The sequence below is a fragment of the Tetrao urogallus genome (assembly GCF_951394365.1).
Source record: "Tetrao urogallus genome assembly, chromosome: 7".
In the NCBI taxonomy this organism is placed as follows: domain Eukaryota; kingdom Metazoa; phylum Chordata; class Aves; order Galliformes; family Phasianidae; genus Tetrao; species Tetrao urogallus.
Window position 1 is genome coordinate 47,383,871 of NC_136820.1, and position 16,358 is coordinate 47,400,228.

Sequence of the window (16,358 nt, forward strand, 5' to 3'; positions counted from 1 at the left end):
CTTTATTGGTAGGTTCTTGATCCTGTAGATTGAAAAATAAGTACAGAGTGCTCCCACCTAAATCAGGGAATGATGCAATGTGGCCAAAATTTGACCTTGAAGTAAATGGAACGTCTTGTTTCTTTCCAGGCTAAGCAAACTTTTCCCCCACATGGGATGTTCTCCTTCCTCAGAAAAGAAAGACCTAGAATCTAAATTTCCTCCCTTTTGATAAAGATACTGAACTAAAATCCTGCAAATAGCATCAATTTTCTAATTTAGGTCGAGCGTACTTTGTTTCATTTTTTCTAGCAATTTCCCTTCCCATTTTATTCCAGTCAGAGGAATTTGTCAGTGAATGGAAGTTTGGATGAAACTACAACCAACAGCTGTAGTTAATCTGCACCATTGTTCTATGGAGATAGCATCTCCCAGTGCTCTGCCAGAGAGCAAGCCCCCTTGGAACCATTTCCACGATGAAACCTGCCTGTATCTTCAGCACATGGAGTAATGTGCTGTTTCTGGACTGAACTCAACCACGTAAGGTATTTTTAAGTCTATTATAAAATGCCCTAAAATAAACTTCCCCAGCACAGCCCATTTTCTGAATAGCCTAGAGGAGGAAAGTGAAAATCCAACAATAACCCAAAACCTGAATTCCACATTAAGCTTTAAGTCAGCAGGTCACCTAATGGAGGAAAACACACTCCAACTGATGTGTCTGCCTGAAAAGCAATGCTGTGCTATTCAGTTCATGCTCTGGCAAAGTGGCTTGCTTAATTTTTTCCTGACTAATTGCTCGTGTAGTGTTAGAAGCTTTCTAGAAGACAGCAGTGCTCCTCCCAGACCAAGCATCTGCTGTATGATACTGACCCTTCCAGTTGCTCCTTTGGCTCCTAACCTCTATCTCGACTTTACTTCAATTTTAAGAAGGCATGGTTCAAAACATACAAAAAAATTGACTGAAAAAAAAACCCCAGCAAATAATTAAGGTCCTCTTTGATACGTGCATGCTGAAGGAAAAGCAGGCCTGAATTTATTTATTTTCCCTTTGCTGACACAACCAAGGTTTCCTGAAGGCAAATTTGAATATCATAGAAACAAGAAGTGACTCTGTGCCTATGAAAAAAGAAGCTGACAGGGTTGCAAGATCACTTCCCACCAGCCTACATGCAATCTGCATCTCTGGTAGAAGTGGAGACAACACCTCTAGGGTTGAAAAAACACGTGCCCAGAATGAGCCACGTTGGTCAAAGATGAGTTAATGTATTGTAATACTTGCATAATTGTTCTGTCTTGAAGGCTGATGCATTTAAAATGCTAAGAAACTTCGATTGCTACACAATGTTCCTCTGCTTCCAGGAAGCTAGTGCACTACACTAAAATGCAGATTAAATCCTATTTATGGTTTAGAAGGAGAGTCATTATGTTAGAAAGGAAATAGAAAAGGGGATGGCAAGGACACTGCTGGTGGTGGGCATGTCACTGGAGCTCTCTTCCACTCCATACCCCATGTCTGACAATCACACTGTGTCAGAGAGTGCTATCTGCCACGTAAAATGAGGAAGTGCAGCTTTATTCTTTTACCTTGTATCAACTGCTCAAGTTTAAGGCACTCTGGGCTTCCCAGAGTGAAGGAGTCATTCTATTCTCAGGACTTTTACCTTTGCTAGGGTATGCCTGCCCAAGCAGGTTGTGGATGCCCCATCCCTGCAGGCATTCAAGGCCAGGTTGGATATGGCTCTGGGCAGCCTGGGCTGCTGGTTGGTGACCCTGCACACAGTAGGGGGTTGGAACCAGATGAGCATTGTGGTCCTTTGCAACCCAGGACATTTTGTGATTCTATGATTGTGAAAAAAGTTCCACATCAGTCATTTCAGATTCCTTTCTGTTGCTAGGATGACCTCCTTACCAGTCCAGGGATGAGTGACCAGTTTGAAGACACCATATCTCCTCTTTCAAGACTTTTGGAAGCAGACTCATAGTGACTCATGACTGAGGTTGGAAAGGAGTTCTAGAGGCCATGTGATGCAATCTGCCCAAGCAGGTTGCCCAGAGCCATCTAGAGCAGGTTGCCCAGGACCTTGGCCAAACTAGGAGTGTGTTTGTTACATGAGATGCTGCTCTAACACAAACTGGCATTCTTTGGCTTCTACTATCATAGAATGGCCTGGGTTGAAAAGGACCACAATGATCATCTAGTTCCAATCCCCTGCTATGTGCCGGGTCACCAACCAGCAGACCAGGCTGCCCAGAGCCACATCCAGCCTGGCCTACTCGTTCTGCTTTCTCCCAGTACAGCTCTCCTTCTTCCTCCTATCTTCCCTGATGTCCAAAATAAGGGAGCCATCTCATCCTGTTGGACTGCTGGCAAGTTCAGTGGCCAAGCAAAGCCTTGGGCTCCCAGCAGTCAGGGAAAGTGCAGTGCAAGGACAGTTCAGTTCTTTCTGCAAAACAGTTGGAACAGCAATGAGTCACTCCTCAAGGAGGCCTCTTTATTGCTCCCTTGGCTGCATAGGAGAGCTAGACGACTCGTTGGACCGAACGTGTAACTTCTGGATAATTAAAGATCAGCTGAGATGAATCATAACTCAACACCAAACAAGTGAATAGAAAGCCAGGCAAACTTTCACTGCTGTCAGACTGAGGGGAAGAGGCAGCTGCCTCTGAGCTCACTGTTTTCCTGTTTGTGGCCAGCTGGAAGCTGGGTGGCTGTGCCTAACACGACTGTGGTCCTCAGCAGGATACGTTAACTTAGGTCCAGCACGATGCTGATTCAGCGACACTTCTTCAAGCCTCCTCAAAAGAGCAGCAGAGCCAACTTCATAGCCAGCTGCCAAAGGCCACATAAACAAACCCATAGTTCTTGATTTATAGCTCCTCATGAAGGCTGAGGCAGACTTTTTGCTGCTTGAGACTCTCATTTATCTTCTAACAAGAGCAGATTTGTACTAGATGCAGCAAGGCTCTCTGACACAGGAGACTGCAAGCTAAGTAGAAACTTCCCATTTATTACACACTGTGCCAAACAATCAGCTTCTGTACCTGATTTGGGTGCCTGGAGAAGGTGTTAATTGATCATTCAGTGGGTGGAATTTGGTCTGATATTGAGACATGTACATTAGGATATCTGGGAAAACCTGAACCAACAGCTGAAGCAAGGGCTGGAAACAGCTGTGGCACAAACACAGGCATCCCTTGAGGTGCATGCAGGAGACTTTGTGCTTCTTTGACAGTCCTAGCAACAAATCAACCTCAAATTGCTGAAGGACACGGTTATCCCAGAAGACCTGTGTCACAACTGCCAGATGTATGGAGATACACTGGGGCATCTTAAACCACACTGCCTAACTACACAGGGGAAGCTAAATCCAGCCCAGATGTCCATCTAGGAGCAAAACAGCCCCAGAGCATGATTTTATCAGCTATGGCCACAGGTTAAGCACTCATGTATGAATGCAGTACATCAGTGAATGTGTGCTTCAGGATCTTATGCCTCTTGAAACTGACCTACAGCTGAAACCTACAGTTTTCTGTGGTATGGCCCCACAATTCCATATAGCATGTAGCATTTGACACTGGGCTGATCCTGAGAATGCCTGCTCCTGTCCCCATGTATCATGTATTGATAGCTGCATCTGAAGTCCAGCTACATCCTTCCTTAGAACTCTGGTAAGGGCTCAGGCTTGAGACAAAACACGTGGGGCTACAGCCTGAAGATACGTGGCATCTGCTGGGATCAGACAACAAACAACAGGCTCATGTCTGTGCCCAAATCTCACCTTTAACCAAAACTGAGGATTATGGAAATCCGTATGGATTTTGTTGTCTTTATTTGTCTTGAGGTCACAAAGCAACTCAAGTATTCATCTGCAATGCTGAGCATTATGCAGAGATTTAGAAAATATTCACAAATATTAAAATTTGTAAAGCCTGTCACCAATCTTTAAAGGTCTAGTAAATGAATTTATAAGCTTTTGCAAACAGGGGTGGAGGGAACATCTGCACTTTCCTCTGTTTAAGGAACATGCTGCTTCAGAATCCTTAAACTATCACCATAGCTGCAAAGTTTTTAAAAGCAAAAACAGAGCTAATGTCAGCTCAGGTTTCCTGTATGAGCTAACCACCAAAAACATGCTTAGCCTTTGCCTGGCTCTTTACCCCATTCTCTAAGTCAGCACTGCATGCCTCACTCCACCCCCAGTGCTGCTCACTGATAAGAGACTCAACTCAGAGCACTGAAAATCCTCCTCAGTCAGAGCTACCATGGGCTGCTATCCCCCTCCATCCCAGACACCTCTTCCCTCCCTAACCGTGTGCCTTGTCCCCAAAGTTCCTGCAATACTGCAATATGATGGTTCAGGGAACTGAGCCAGCTGGAAAAGCACAAAGCAAGTAAGGGTTTTCAATTTCAATGGAAGGTAACTGTAAGGATAGGCTGAACTGGAGCAGTCCCAAATTGGTTCAGCTTGAGATGCCATGGTGCCTTCTCCACTATGCCAGACAACCTTGAATGCTTATCAGTCCCGAAGGAGAATAGTTATCTTCTAGTGCATTCTTCTGACTTTCTTGAAGCCTCTAGCTTTTTTAGGGGGTGGATTCCACCTCGCCAACGAATGAGTGGGTACTCCTTAGCACCTGCTGTGTAGCTACCTGCTTTCTCATTCATTTGCATTTAGCAACATGGATCTTATGGGTCAGGTGTCAAGGCACATTATGACTGTTCTGGGTGCAGACAGTCCTGAGACTGAAATCTGGATTAGTTCCGCAAGCAACTTGCAGTAGGCAAGACCTTGTCTTCATCCTCTGCTGGAACCTGCTGTGGCACAACTCTAGAGTGCAAAGAAGCCCAAAACATAACGAGGTCTGAGCTGCTGGGCTTGGCCACCCTTGGCAAAGAGACAGGGCAAAGCCTAAGTGTGCCTGTGTGCCCCACCACAGAATCAAAAGAAGAAGGGAAAGAGAACATGGCACGGAAGGATGAAAGGTTTAAGCTGTGTGAGGATGAATGCCTGTGATGCGTCCAAAAGAAGGTGACATCCGACAAAAAAAAAGGGCTTTGCATAAGCTGGCAGCTTTTCTGAAGGAGCTTTACCCCCGTATGTTAATTTGATTCTGTAAACTCCTATGTAATGTCAGGCTGGCTCAGTCTTTTAAAGACAGCTGGGACTTGAGTTTGCTTTTGATGTATTTTTCTTTTGCCTTTCCTTTACATATTTGCCTTAGGGAAAATGGCATTGAGATCTGGAAAGGCCAGTTGTTGATGAGACTTCAGAACTGGCATACAGGGAATGAAATCAGCTGATGAAAGCTTACATTTCACTCCCAATGAAGCTTTTGGTATTATTGCTCTTATTAATAACATTTACTGTAGCAGCTGTAGGCTCTCAACAAAGCTGAGAAGGATCTGCATAAACATACAATGTCAGAGACAGAATCTAGTAAAGCATCCTTTGTTTTTTAACAAAAATTTGAGTAGGAAATGTGGAGACTGGATTAATAATTTGACTGAACTCACAGGGAGGATTCACTGCAGAGACAGAAATGGAATCCAGCTCAGAAATCCCAAATTAGTATGTTAACCTTAAGCTTGGCTTTGCATTCATATATGCTGAGAAACGACACCGAGAAGAACGAAGGAAAGGAAAAATACAGACCTTGTCATCCAGAATAGGCTCACACTGAGAGTAGTTTATCTTGGAAGCCCACGTCCCATTGCCCAGGCATTCTCTGTAGGCATTTCCTGGTAGGGACCAAAATAAAAGAGAAATGAACACTCTGTGCTGGAGTTCAGTCTAACACATTCGTGTAATTAAGAAGAGATTAACAGTACAGATCATTCACAGCGCAAATCAGCATATCTCAACCTCTGTGGGGTCTGAGGACTAGGACAGCCTGCCAAAAGGAGGGAAGAAGAGAAATAAGGGATGTAAATACATCTTAGAGACCATCAGTTTATCAAGATATTTATTGGGAACAGTTTGTGTAAGAAAATGGGTTTGGAAGACAGCAAAGGTATGGAAAAGAGATTTCAAGAGAAAACTGAACGTGTCTGTAACAGGTGTATTCAAACACAGGCAGAAAGGTTTAGGTTTTAAGTGTTCCAACTAGGAAAATACAAGGCATGTAGTAAACATTGCTCCACTCTCACCATACTTATCCCAGTGCAAACTCAATACTGGATATTGATTTTCTAGAGTCTTCCAATGCATCAGCATCACTGATAAATTCTGCAAGGAAGACAACCACACCTCCCAACCATGGGACGGGCAGGTGCTGTGGAGGTCTCGCATGAGCAGACCTTAGAAATGGGTAGGATGCATTCACCCATACTCTATGAAAAAGAAAACCCTTCTGATCCCTCTCCAAGGCGCCATTTCTCCCAAGACATGAGCAAAAATCAGCAATTACTTCACTGAAGATCAGAGATTTTGTGTCCAGTTGCAATGTCACCCTGAGGAGCTCCGGGAACTGTCTGCATTGGAAGTGGGGAAAGGGGTTCAACATCTGCTAAGAACTCCTCAAAACTCAGGGAGGTACCCATGCAGTATAAAATACCTTCTCCCAGACACTAAAAGCACAGAGAGTCCCATGAAACAGACTTTTCCATGCTTATTTTCAGCCGTCTTAAAAACAAGAAAGTTGAAGTAAAACAGGAAATTCAGATCCCCAAAGGATACATCCTACTTCCTAATGAACTCTTCATGATGTTCTTTCTGCCCTTTATGCAATTTCTTGCTGGGACTTTGCCATGGTCAATCAGTATAATTCAACACTCGGCCATCAGGAAAATAAGATGTCAAGTGAAAGCATCAGACTGAATGCTCCTAAAAGTGCTGTTGGCAATAGCCACTGAAAAAAGCCACTGAGAAGACTTGAGAAAGTGCTTTTTGCTATAGGGGGAAGCCCACATGGAAAGCAACGAGGAACAACCATTCACCTACATGCTCCAGGTTACTCCATATCTATTCAGACCACTGAACTTCATGCAGTTCTTTTCTACTTGCACAGTTTCTTCTTGGAGTGACATGGCCAAATGGAATGGCTGCTAACATTTGGATCAACTAAGAAAACTTGTGCTAAAGTCCTCCGTTTCCATTTCTGGCAGATAGCTATTACTGGCAAATTCATGCAGTTCCTGCTCCTTCTTACAGTAAAATCAGGTACAGACTGCCATTTTCTGTGCAGTTTTACATGCAATTTTCACCCGAGAAAGAAGCAGGTGATTAGGCTTCTTTCCTCACTGATGTTTATTACTATTCAACATACCAGGCATTAAATATGCCTCAAGACATCTTTTACCCTCTTCTCTGAGAGCAGATCACAGTGGCATTCAAGAAGCCAGATCCAAGGCACAGTGCTGAAAGTCCCTCACTTTGGCTGCTCCTTTTGGCCAATGATGCAGCCCTCTGTGCAGAACGGTTGCAGATTTTGAGTCTCTGTACCAAACACCTGACTCTCCAAGACAGACAGTGGGAAGCTCTGGTGCTTAATCTGATCCTGAATCCCACCTTCAGGATATCGTTCCATAAGAAATCCAGAGAGGAAGGGCATATTTGAATCAGTGTTACTTATCCACCCAAAAAAGGAAAACCACTCTTCTTCTAATTTCCCCCCAGATGAGAAAATTGGCAGCAAACAGGAATAGCCTGAAGTTGGGTGAAGGATGGGGGAACTGTCAAAACCAGGGGAAGAAGAACCATTTGACTCGTGGCTCCCTTCAAAGACTCCTTTTGGTTGATAACAAATGTTGGGCTTTCTTTCCCCATCCCCACAAACTCCTTCCACTCCGCAGTGCTATTTCCATTTCATAGGTATGAAAACAGAAGCAAAACACGTGCACAACTTCCTGAAAGTGACCTGGCAGGACTGCAACAGAGTTAGAAACCATCACAAACCGTGCCTTCTCCTGCATCAGTCCACGGTGCCTCTGTCTCCTGCACTGCACCTCCCTGCCCATTACAACCTTCTTTATAGAAGGATAAATGACTTTCCACAGAACAGGATGGCCACCTGAAAATCCTCCCAGCAAGTAAATGAGCAATCTCACTACCTGAGAAATAATCCTGTCTAACGAGGCTCCCGTGGCCTGCAGTGAATCACTGGAGGCACCCAGCTATTCCTCTGGGTTCACACTGGCTGACTGTGACATTAAACATCCCCTGAAGGTTCTTTCGATCTTCTCTTTCTTACTGTCAGATATTCAAAGAGGGTCTTGTACTGTCCTTCTTCATCTGGATTGACACAGTTGGTAAATGCAAAAAGGTCCCATTGCAGGTCACAGAGCTCTGTTTTCACATGAAACCTTGCTAATAAAATGGATGGGAGTCCTATGGTCAGTCTGGGATTCGTAGTCAAATCTGACTTCTGCATGGGCCCTGTCACTATCACCAGAGAGAAGAGAGTAGTGCTGCCCCTGTGCTTCTCCATCATGAACAATCATCTTAGTTCTTTCCACAGTGACCACAGGTTGTTTCGTAGACCCTACTTACTGTCAAAAGTGGAATAGAAAAGGTGAGATCACACAGACTGGACTCAATGACAAACCGAGTCATCGGGACATGAGGAGTTGCAGCAATGATCAAAACACCAAAGACAGCAATAGAAGGCAGATGTGCCTCAGCTCTGGAGTATGTAATGAAAGAGAAGAGAGAAACCACTGGTGATTTCACAAAAAGAACTTTATGATCTCTCTGGCTATTAAGCAGAAGAATATTCCTCCACACCTGTTTTTCCAGTGAGAGCTGGTTTTAATGTGCTTCTTGCTGTAACAATTATTGCACTTTGCTTTCAAGCTCTGCGTACAGGAGACTGGATGGAGTCCATTTGTTCTTAATCATGCTCATGAAAAAGGAGAAAAAGGAAGATAAAATGGAAGAACTCCATTGTAGGAGCACACAATGAGTGCCCATGAAGAGAACAGATACACGATCTTTCTAGGGCAACAATAGCTAATGATAGTTACAGCACTATTTCTTTCTAGTGAAACAAACGGTGGCAATTTTCATTTCCTTAGACAAATGGGATGCTGAGGAACCCAGTCTATTTTCATTTCTCTTGCCTCACTGACTTTTTTCGAAGGATCACATACATAAAATTAATAAAGAGGTTTTTGGTGGCTGTAACTTCTGGCTATTTGTGCCCTGTGTGTACTTGCACACATGTAATACAACCAGACAAGCAGATTTAATCTTTGTGCAAGCAAAAAAATGAGCAGCAGATGAGGCACGATGACATAGGCAGCAGGCAGCCATTATACACACAACTTCTGACACACAACCTGACATTATTTTCTCTGCCCTCATCTATGGCTTCTTCCTTGACTTTGAAAATGTTGATTTCCTTTTACTGCAGATTATTAGCAACATTTCTGGCTCTTGATTGCTTCCATTTAATCATCACTCCAAGGGACAGGAAAGGAGGTAAAAGGGGATTCCCTGAATAGCAAGAAATACTCAGTAGTGCTCAGCCCTTCACTCAGGTTGCTAGCTTCCAAAAAACATACTTCACCCCCTCCAGCCCAGCCACTAGAACACACATTTTCATATTCTTAGGAATGATTCAGTCATACAGACCACGGTCATATTCCAACAATAAAGCCAATGACAGCTTTGGAACTATTCCCAGAGTCAACTGCAGCAATTGCAGCCCTTCAGACAGCACTGCTGAATATTCCGCTGCTGCTCCTGCTTGGTGGCTGCTGCTTTGACAGCAGGATGCCAAGCCTTGAGTCTACACCAGTACACCAGTATTACACCAGTGAAATACACCAGTATTTCAGCTCCAGCTGTCTAAAATAGTTTTGAAACCTTTATTTACCTGCATACACAGAGGAAATAAAAGCCACTGCAGCATGGTGAGGACACTGCAGATAGCAGCACGGTGCCAAATCTCACTCACTTCAGGTTTTTGGAGAAGCTTGCCCAGCTCAGTCTATTTTTTACCATTCTTTTCTGAATGAAGTTAGAAAAAAGCTATCAAATAACTACAGGAATGTTTCACTTATATACATACATACAAGCTCACGCATGCACTACGATAATAAACTTGATCTGCTCTTAGTGGAGAATAACTGAGAAATTCCAAGACGGAGATCAAAGGTTCCTTAAGTGGGGAAGAAAAATACAGTGTCACTTAATTTGGTCTGAACACAGAGCACGATAATTACAATTCTATCAGTGTGGGGAGGAAATAAGATTGTTAAGAAACCCCAGCCTGCCTGTTGTTTACATAAAGGAGATCAACTTGGATTTGAGCAATGTATCCCCAAACAGCCCATAAGTCAGTAAGGAATAATGACAGAATCATAGAATTGCTCAGGTTGGAAAAGACCCTCAAGATCATCAAGTCCAGCCTCCACCTAACCATACTATCCTAACTCTGACAACCCATAATGATACAGATCTGACAAGGAAGGTCTTGAGAGACCTTGTAGAAGCTTGTAGACTTTACTCATTTATTCCATAACGCAAATAGAACATGGTCAGGCTGGATGAGGCTCTGAGCACTTGATGGAGCTGTAGGTGTCCCTATTCCTTGCAGGGGAGTTGGACCAGATGGCCTTTACAGATCCTTTCCAACACAAACAGTTCTGTGATTTTGTGATTCTGATTTTGAAGGATTCCTCACATTCAAGATAGTTGGTCTTAGATAAGAGGGGGAGACATCAAAACTGTTTTCAGCTTTGCTTATCACCCTTTCAGCATCCCTGCCAATCCATGCCACGATGAGCCTGGGGGAAGTCTAGAAAAATAAAGTGAGACTTGTTGCCACCTAAATTCATGCAAAATAAATTCCTCCCCAACAAAGAACACTTTATTAACAGAACTGCCAGAGATTCCTCTAAAAGATTCCTCAGCCTTCTGTTTAATGAGGAAATGGTTCAGCAACATTCAATATTTGTCGTCCCAATTGTGATTTCCATACTTTTCTAATACATTCTGGACTTAGGATCTCAAATTAGAGACTTTGGGTGATGGTGATAAATGATGGTTTTCAGTGTATCTGCTTCAAAACTGCAAGTCTTCACACGAACATTTTACCATATCAGTACCATTTTACCATCAGTACCATATCAGCAACCATTACCATCAGGCAATAAAAGCACATGCACACAGAGTAGCCATGAAAGCTGTATCACAGGACACTACTATGCTCTGGAACAACTTAAAAACACAGCTTAGTATCAGTGTTGAAGTTTATATCAGCTTCAGAGTTAAAACCTTGACTTTAATTTCATTCCCAAAAGCAGATGATGTGGCATTTCCGAATGGAATTTATGAAGAGGGGTATTAGATGTGTGTGTTATTTACTTTTCTCTGCTTTATCACCTGTTTTGAAGAAAATAAAATCTCTTGTGTATCAGAAATCCAATCTGTATGGATTGGCCTGGCGGCAGGTTTGTATTTAGTCAGTAAAACTCTATTGAAAGCATGAAATAAACACGAGATGAATGGAGGGGAAATATAACTGGATGCAATCTTCAGCAGGCAGTTAACCACATCCTTGCAGTCATTAGCAGGTGAAAGACAAGAGGCACTGCATGCAAGCACTGCTGGAACGGAGCTCATCTTTGATGACTGGGGCTAAGCTGATTTTTAAGAAGAGTTTCATCGTATCATAGAATCACATCATAGCTATGATTTATCACCTTGCTGTGTCTCACGTAGATGACTTTGACACGGTACACATTTCCAATCATTAAAACTAGAAATCTGCCTTCTCCAGCTATTTACACCTTCTGTCCTGGATCCCACGCGCCCAAAAAGAATGAGACAAGTTCATCTGCTACTGGATCAAAGGAATAAACAGGCAAATGAATAAATAAATAAAGCATGGTTTGTTAAGTTCTGAGCTGCGCACAGCTAGGGGTACCAGAGGGCTGGCTGAGCGCTGAGGCCCTCAACCAGACAATCAGAATCCCCACTCAACAAAGTCTCTATAAAGAACACTTTTGAAAGAGGAGAGCTGTGGCATCCTCAGAGAAGCACAGATGCAACAAATGACTGGAAAGCACAGCAGGACGTGGTGTCCATCTCCCTGCTGATAGGATTTGTTCAGCCCAGATGAAAAAGAATGAGCCCCAAGAATTTCTAGTAATGGCTTTGTAAAACTCTGTCAGAGAGTCTGCTAAACCTCTCTACTGGGATTATATTTTATTTTTGCTATTATCTCGGTGGGAAAAGTCTATTAAAACAATTATAAAACATTTTTTGTCTCCTGAAAAACGACTCAAGAACAATAATAATAATTATCAAAAAATCCCATAACGTTCCATCCTCAAACATTACAGAATCACGGAACGGTTTGGGTTGGAAGGAACCTTTAAGATCCTCCAGTTCCAATCCCCTGCTATAGGCAGCGACGTCTCCCTCTAGACCAGGTTGCTCACAGCCCCATCCACTGCACCCGCATTACAACACAGGGAACTTCAGCTCTGTTCCTTCCACCCCTGGCCTTCAGGAGGAACTTAAATCCAAGTCAGTGAACTTGCTCCTTTTAGAATCTCCTGATCACTGGGATTTGCCAACTTCTCCAGTATTTAAAACTAAACGGTTGTATTTTGGGTACTCCAAAGTGACAGCCACTAGGCTTTGGTAAAAAAAGAAAGAAGTTCTATTTCACTTTTATTCAATTTAAAAGTGTATTTCATAGAAGACATTTCACTTGGTATCAAGCAGAACTTTTTCTTGGGTGCTTATCCACTGTGATAAACAATAAAAACAAAGTTCATGATAGGGGAGACCTCATTGTGGCCTTCCAGTGCTTAAAGGGAGCATATAAACAGGAGGAGGTACGACTGTTTATGAGGGTGGATAGTGATAGGGTGATAGTGATAGGGAGAATGGTTTTAAACTGAGACAGGTTTAGGTTAGAGGTTTAGGTTGGATATTAGGAGGAAGTTTTTCATTCAGAGGGTGATGACGCACTGGCACAGGCTGCCCAAGGAGGCTGTGGATGCCCCATCCCTGCAGGCATTCAAGGCCAGGCTGGATGTGGCTCTGGGCAGCCTGGTCTGCTGGTTGGTGATCCTGCACACAGCAGGGGGTTGGAGCTGGAAGATCATTGTGGTCCTTTTCAACCCAGGCCATTCTATGACTGTATGACAGAAGCTCCTCACAATGACTGCTCAGATTTCATAGGATCCAATGAGACAGAAAACAAAGCTGTGTTGTATAAAGGATATGTCACTACATGTGTATGCTATTCTTAGCCCTTTCTCAAAGTCCCAGAAAAACAGCAAGCCTCTAAAGATAGGGACTGAATCACGAGCAATGAATTATTTATTCATGTGCCATCCTTCCCACCTGAGACCTGTGATGGGTTTCTTCTGAATGCTGCAGTGACAAGCTGGAGCCAGGTAGGCTTCACTGAAGCACTTGGATGTAATTGTAACAGCACTCAGCTGTGCGTGAGAGTGAAAAGAAAAACATCTCTGCATACTTCATGTGTGAAGGAGACATTCAGACAAAAATAAGGACAAGAAAGAAGAGTTATCAAACCCATGCTTATTGTTCTGTACGCCAGCAAACCCCATCCTGAGAGCCAGCCTTTTGTACAAAGGGGTTTTTGTAGATATCACGCTGTCATTTTGGGTTGGGTTTCTTTTTTTTTTGACATTGATATTGAATGTTTATGCACTTACAGGTGGGGGTTGGAAGGCAGACAAATAGTACTTCAGGCAAGGAATGTTCCCCTAGAAAAACATTTCTGACCTCAGCTTTATCAGCCCACCAGTCTGATGTTTCTCCAGGCTTGAAAGCACATCAGAACCGCTGCTCAGCTTTCTATTGTTTTCCTTTGCCAGAAATTCTAAAATGCTTTACAAGAAACTCAAGCAGCCTAATGATGCTCACTTTCTGTATTGATTTCCTATCTGCTACAGAGCTCAAGCGATTCACCCAGGTCATACAACGTGTCAAAAAGCAAAGTCAGGAAAGGAACTTTTAAGGAGTTTAGAAATCCTCCAGACTTCTTCACTTCAGAAAACAAATCTCCAGATTTCCAGCCCGAGGCCCATTAGACACACTGATAAAGTTTACAGTCTAAAGAACATCGTCTCAGTTCAGAGTTTCTGATGCTGATGGACCTCTGCTCTGCTCGCTCTTGTCCTAGGCTGGGGCTGCCTGCCTGCAAATATATCCTTATCAACACATTAAGACAGATCCCACAGAATAAACTGTGCAAAGCACTCAGAAACGTGGCACTATGTGTCTTTGATCCATGACATTCCCATGAATGTGAAATAATGGAAAATAAAGCATGCATTCTTTCTGACTTTCCAATTCCCTTCCAATCAATGCCACGCAGCTCTTTTCAGGAAACATAAACGCATCTTTTCACTTCTTTGACTCATCCGAAGCTAACAAAACCTGTACAATAAAACACATCTCCAGTACAACGCACATTCTGCCTCTTTACATCTTCATTTGGAACCGTTTCAGGACTGAGGTGTGAATGGTGTCAAACCAGTTGTCCTTTCCCAAAACAATCTCTCCTTCGAAGCATGACTCAGGAACTATCCTGGAAACTGCTTTGTCATTCTCTGCTTACAACACCTATTAATCGCTCAGCCAAATAATCATTATTCAATTCCTTGCAGAGGTTGCCCATCTGCAAAGGGAGCTCATCACGCACATGCTGCTAGATGGACATCGAGTTCTATCCAAGACATCCCATGGTGTCCAAGGCACAGACATCAAGGTTCCTTATGGACTTCTTGCCTTCAGTCAAGGACATCACAAACAGAACTGTAATCTTATGTTTAAGCAAGCAAGCTGATCCCCAGGGACTGCAGTCACCACAGTATAGGCAGAGACTCAGCAGACCAGTGGCTGTTCACTTTGTGTGGCAGTCCTGAACAGACCTGCCATTAGATGTGGAACAACCACTCCTATGCCTCTTCTAAACGCTTCTCACACTTGAAATCTGGATGATTTAGTTGTTCTAAGGAAGGCTATCATCCAAGTAGCGCTCATCGGGGTCACACGCAAATTAGTACAAACATGTGGGAAGATCCACGTATAGAGATACACAGAAAACGTGAGAAGGCTTCATCTGAGAAAAAGTTCTCACTGTTGGTCAGTCCAGCAGGCCATTGGTTCTCCCCCATTCTGTGGTGGGTGTGAGTCACTGCAAAGCAACAAACTGGGAGGAAGGATGTCACTACCAGGGCTGAAGCCCAGCTTGTTTCTCAGCTTGATCAACTTGAAGAGCACAGAGCTATGAAGCTCCCTGCCTGACCCCCTTCTGGGATGCTATCATGGCTGATAATAATATTTGAACTTCATAATAATTGCCTCGTAGCTGAAATTCAGAATTCAATTAGTCACTTGCCGTAATTACTGAACGCACTGAGAAATGGCAGTGACAACAAGAGGAGGTGTAACTGTGCTTTATTACCCCCAGGTAAAGCACAGAGAAGTGTTATGATCTGATCAGCACAGCAGTGGGAGAGAGGGGAAAGCAGCCTGAATGTGGACTTGTCCTCAGCCAGGAGACAACGTGTGTCAGGATCTGCAACACCTGACTACCACACCATCAGCATTTCTCTGTCAGAACGTCTACCTGAAGAGTTGTACAGCTTTGCAGGGATTTTTATTGTTGGCAGCCTATTCATAGAATCACAGAATGGCCTGGGTTGCAAAGGACCACAATGCTCATCCAGTTCCAACCCCCTGCTATGTGCAGGTCGCCAACCAGCAGACCAGGCTGCCCAGAGCCACATCCAGCCTGGCTTTGAATGCCTGCGGGGATGGGGCATCCACAGCCTCCTTGGGCAACCTGTGCCAGTGTGTATTCCAGTGTTTCAATGTATTCATTTCAGACTGTTGTCTGGATCATAATCTAGTACTTTATAAGAATCATCTCCTCTTAGAAAATTCCAGTCTTCCAGATTGATCAGACAGATCCTGTTACACTCACACGTGGGGTGGTGTAGCACGGATGGGCAGTGAAGCTCCATCCCACTGATCTCTCACTCCTTCTCCTCAGTGCAGGCATGGCACAGATGTTCATTTGCCAAAGTCGTGCCTACCAGCTTTCCTAACTAACTGTGATACAAGAGCTTAAAAAATCCAGGTGCTTCCAGGTAAGAATGGGCAAGTTCTCCCAATCTCTGCGAAGACAAGTTGATTCTCTATAGTACAAAATCCCCCCTAATCCCACCGTCCTGCGGATTGAGCTGAACACTTAGCAAGACCAAGGGCTTGAATTTTGATTGCGGAGATGACTGCTGATGTGACAGGATATAAATAGTGCCTTTAACCAGGTTTGTTGGAAATAAGAAGGCAAAGTCCCTGCAGACAGAGGGAAATACAACAGTAACTCTAAGTCTTGAAGTCCAATTACACCTAATAATAGCACTATGCTTTCTGTTG

The 16,358-nt window shown here is 43.6% G+C and overlaps 1 protein-coding gene across 2 annotated transcripts in view; it reads right to left on the bottom strand.

Annotated features, from left to right (window-relative positions):
* The window catches only part of CRHR2 (corticotropin releasing hormone receptor 2), a gene marked incomplete at both ends in the record, with an annotated part of 131,458 nt that overhangs the window by 51,816 nt on the left and 63,284 nt on the right, over positions 1–16,358 (bottom strand). For both annotated transcript variants that reach the window (XM_079538034.1, XM_079538033.1), the window contains one exon: positions 5,637–5,722. In XM_079538034.1, the coding sequence (XP_079394160.1) occupies positions 5,637–5,722 (86 nt within the window). The remainder of the gene's footprint in view (positions 1–5,636; positions 5,723–16,358) is intronic.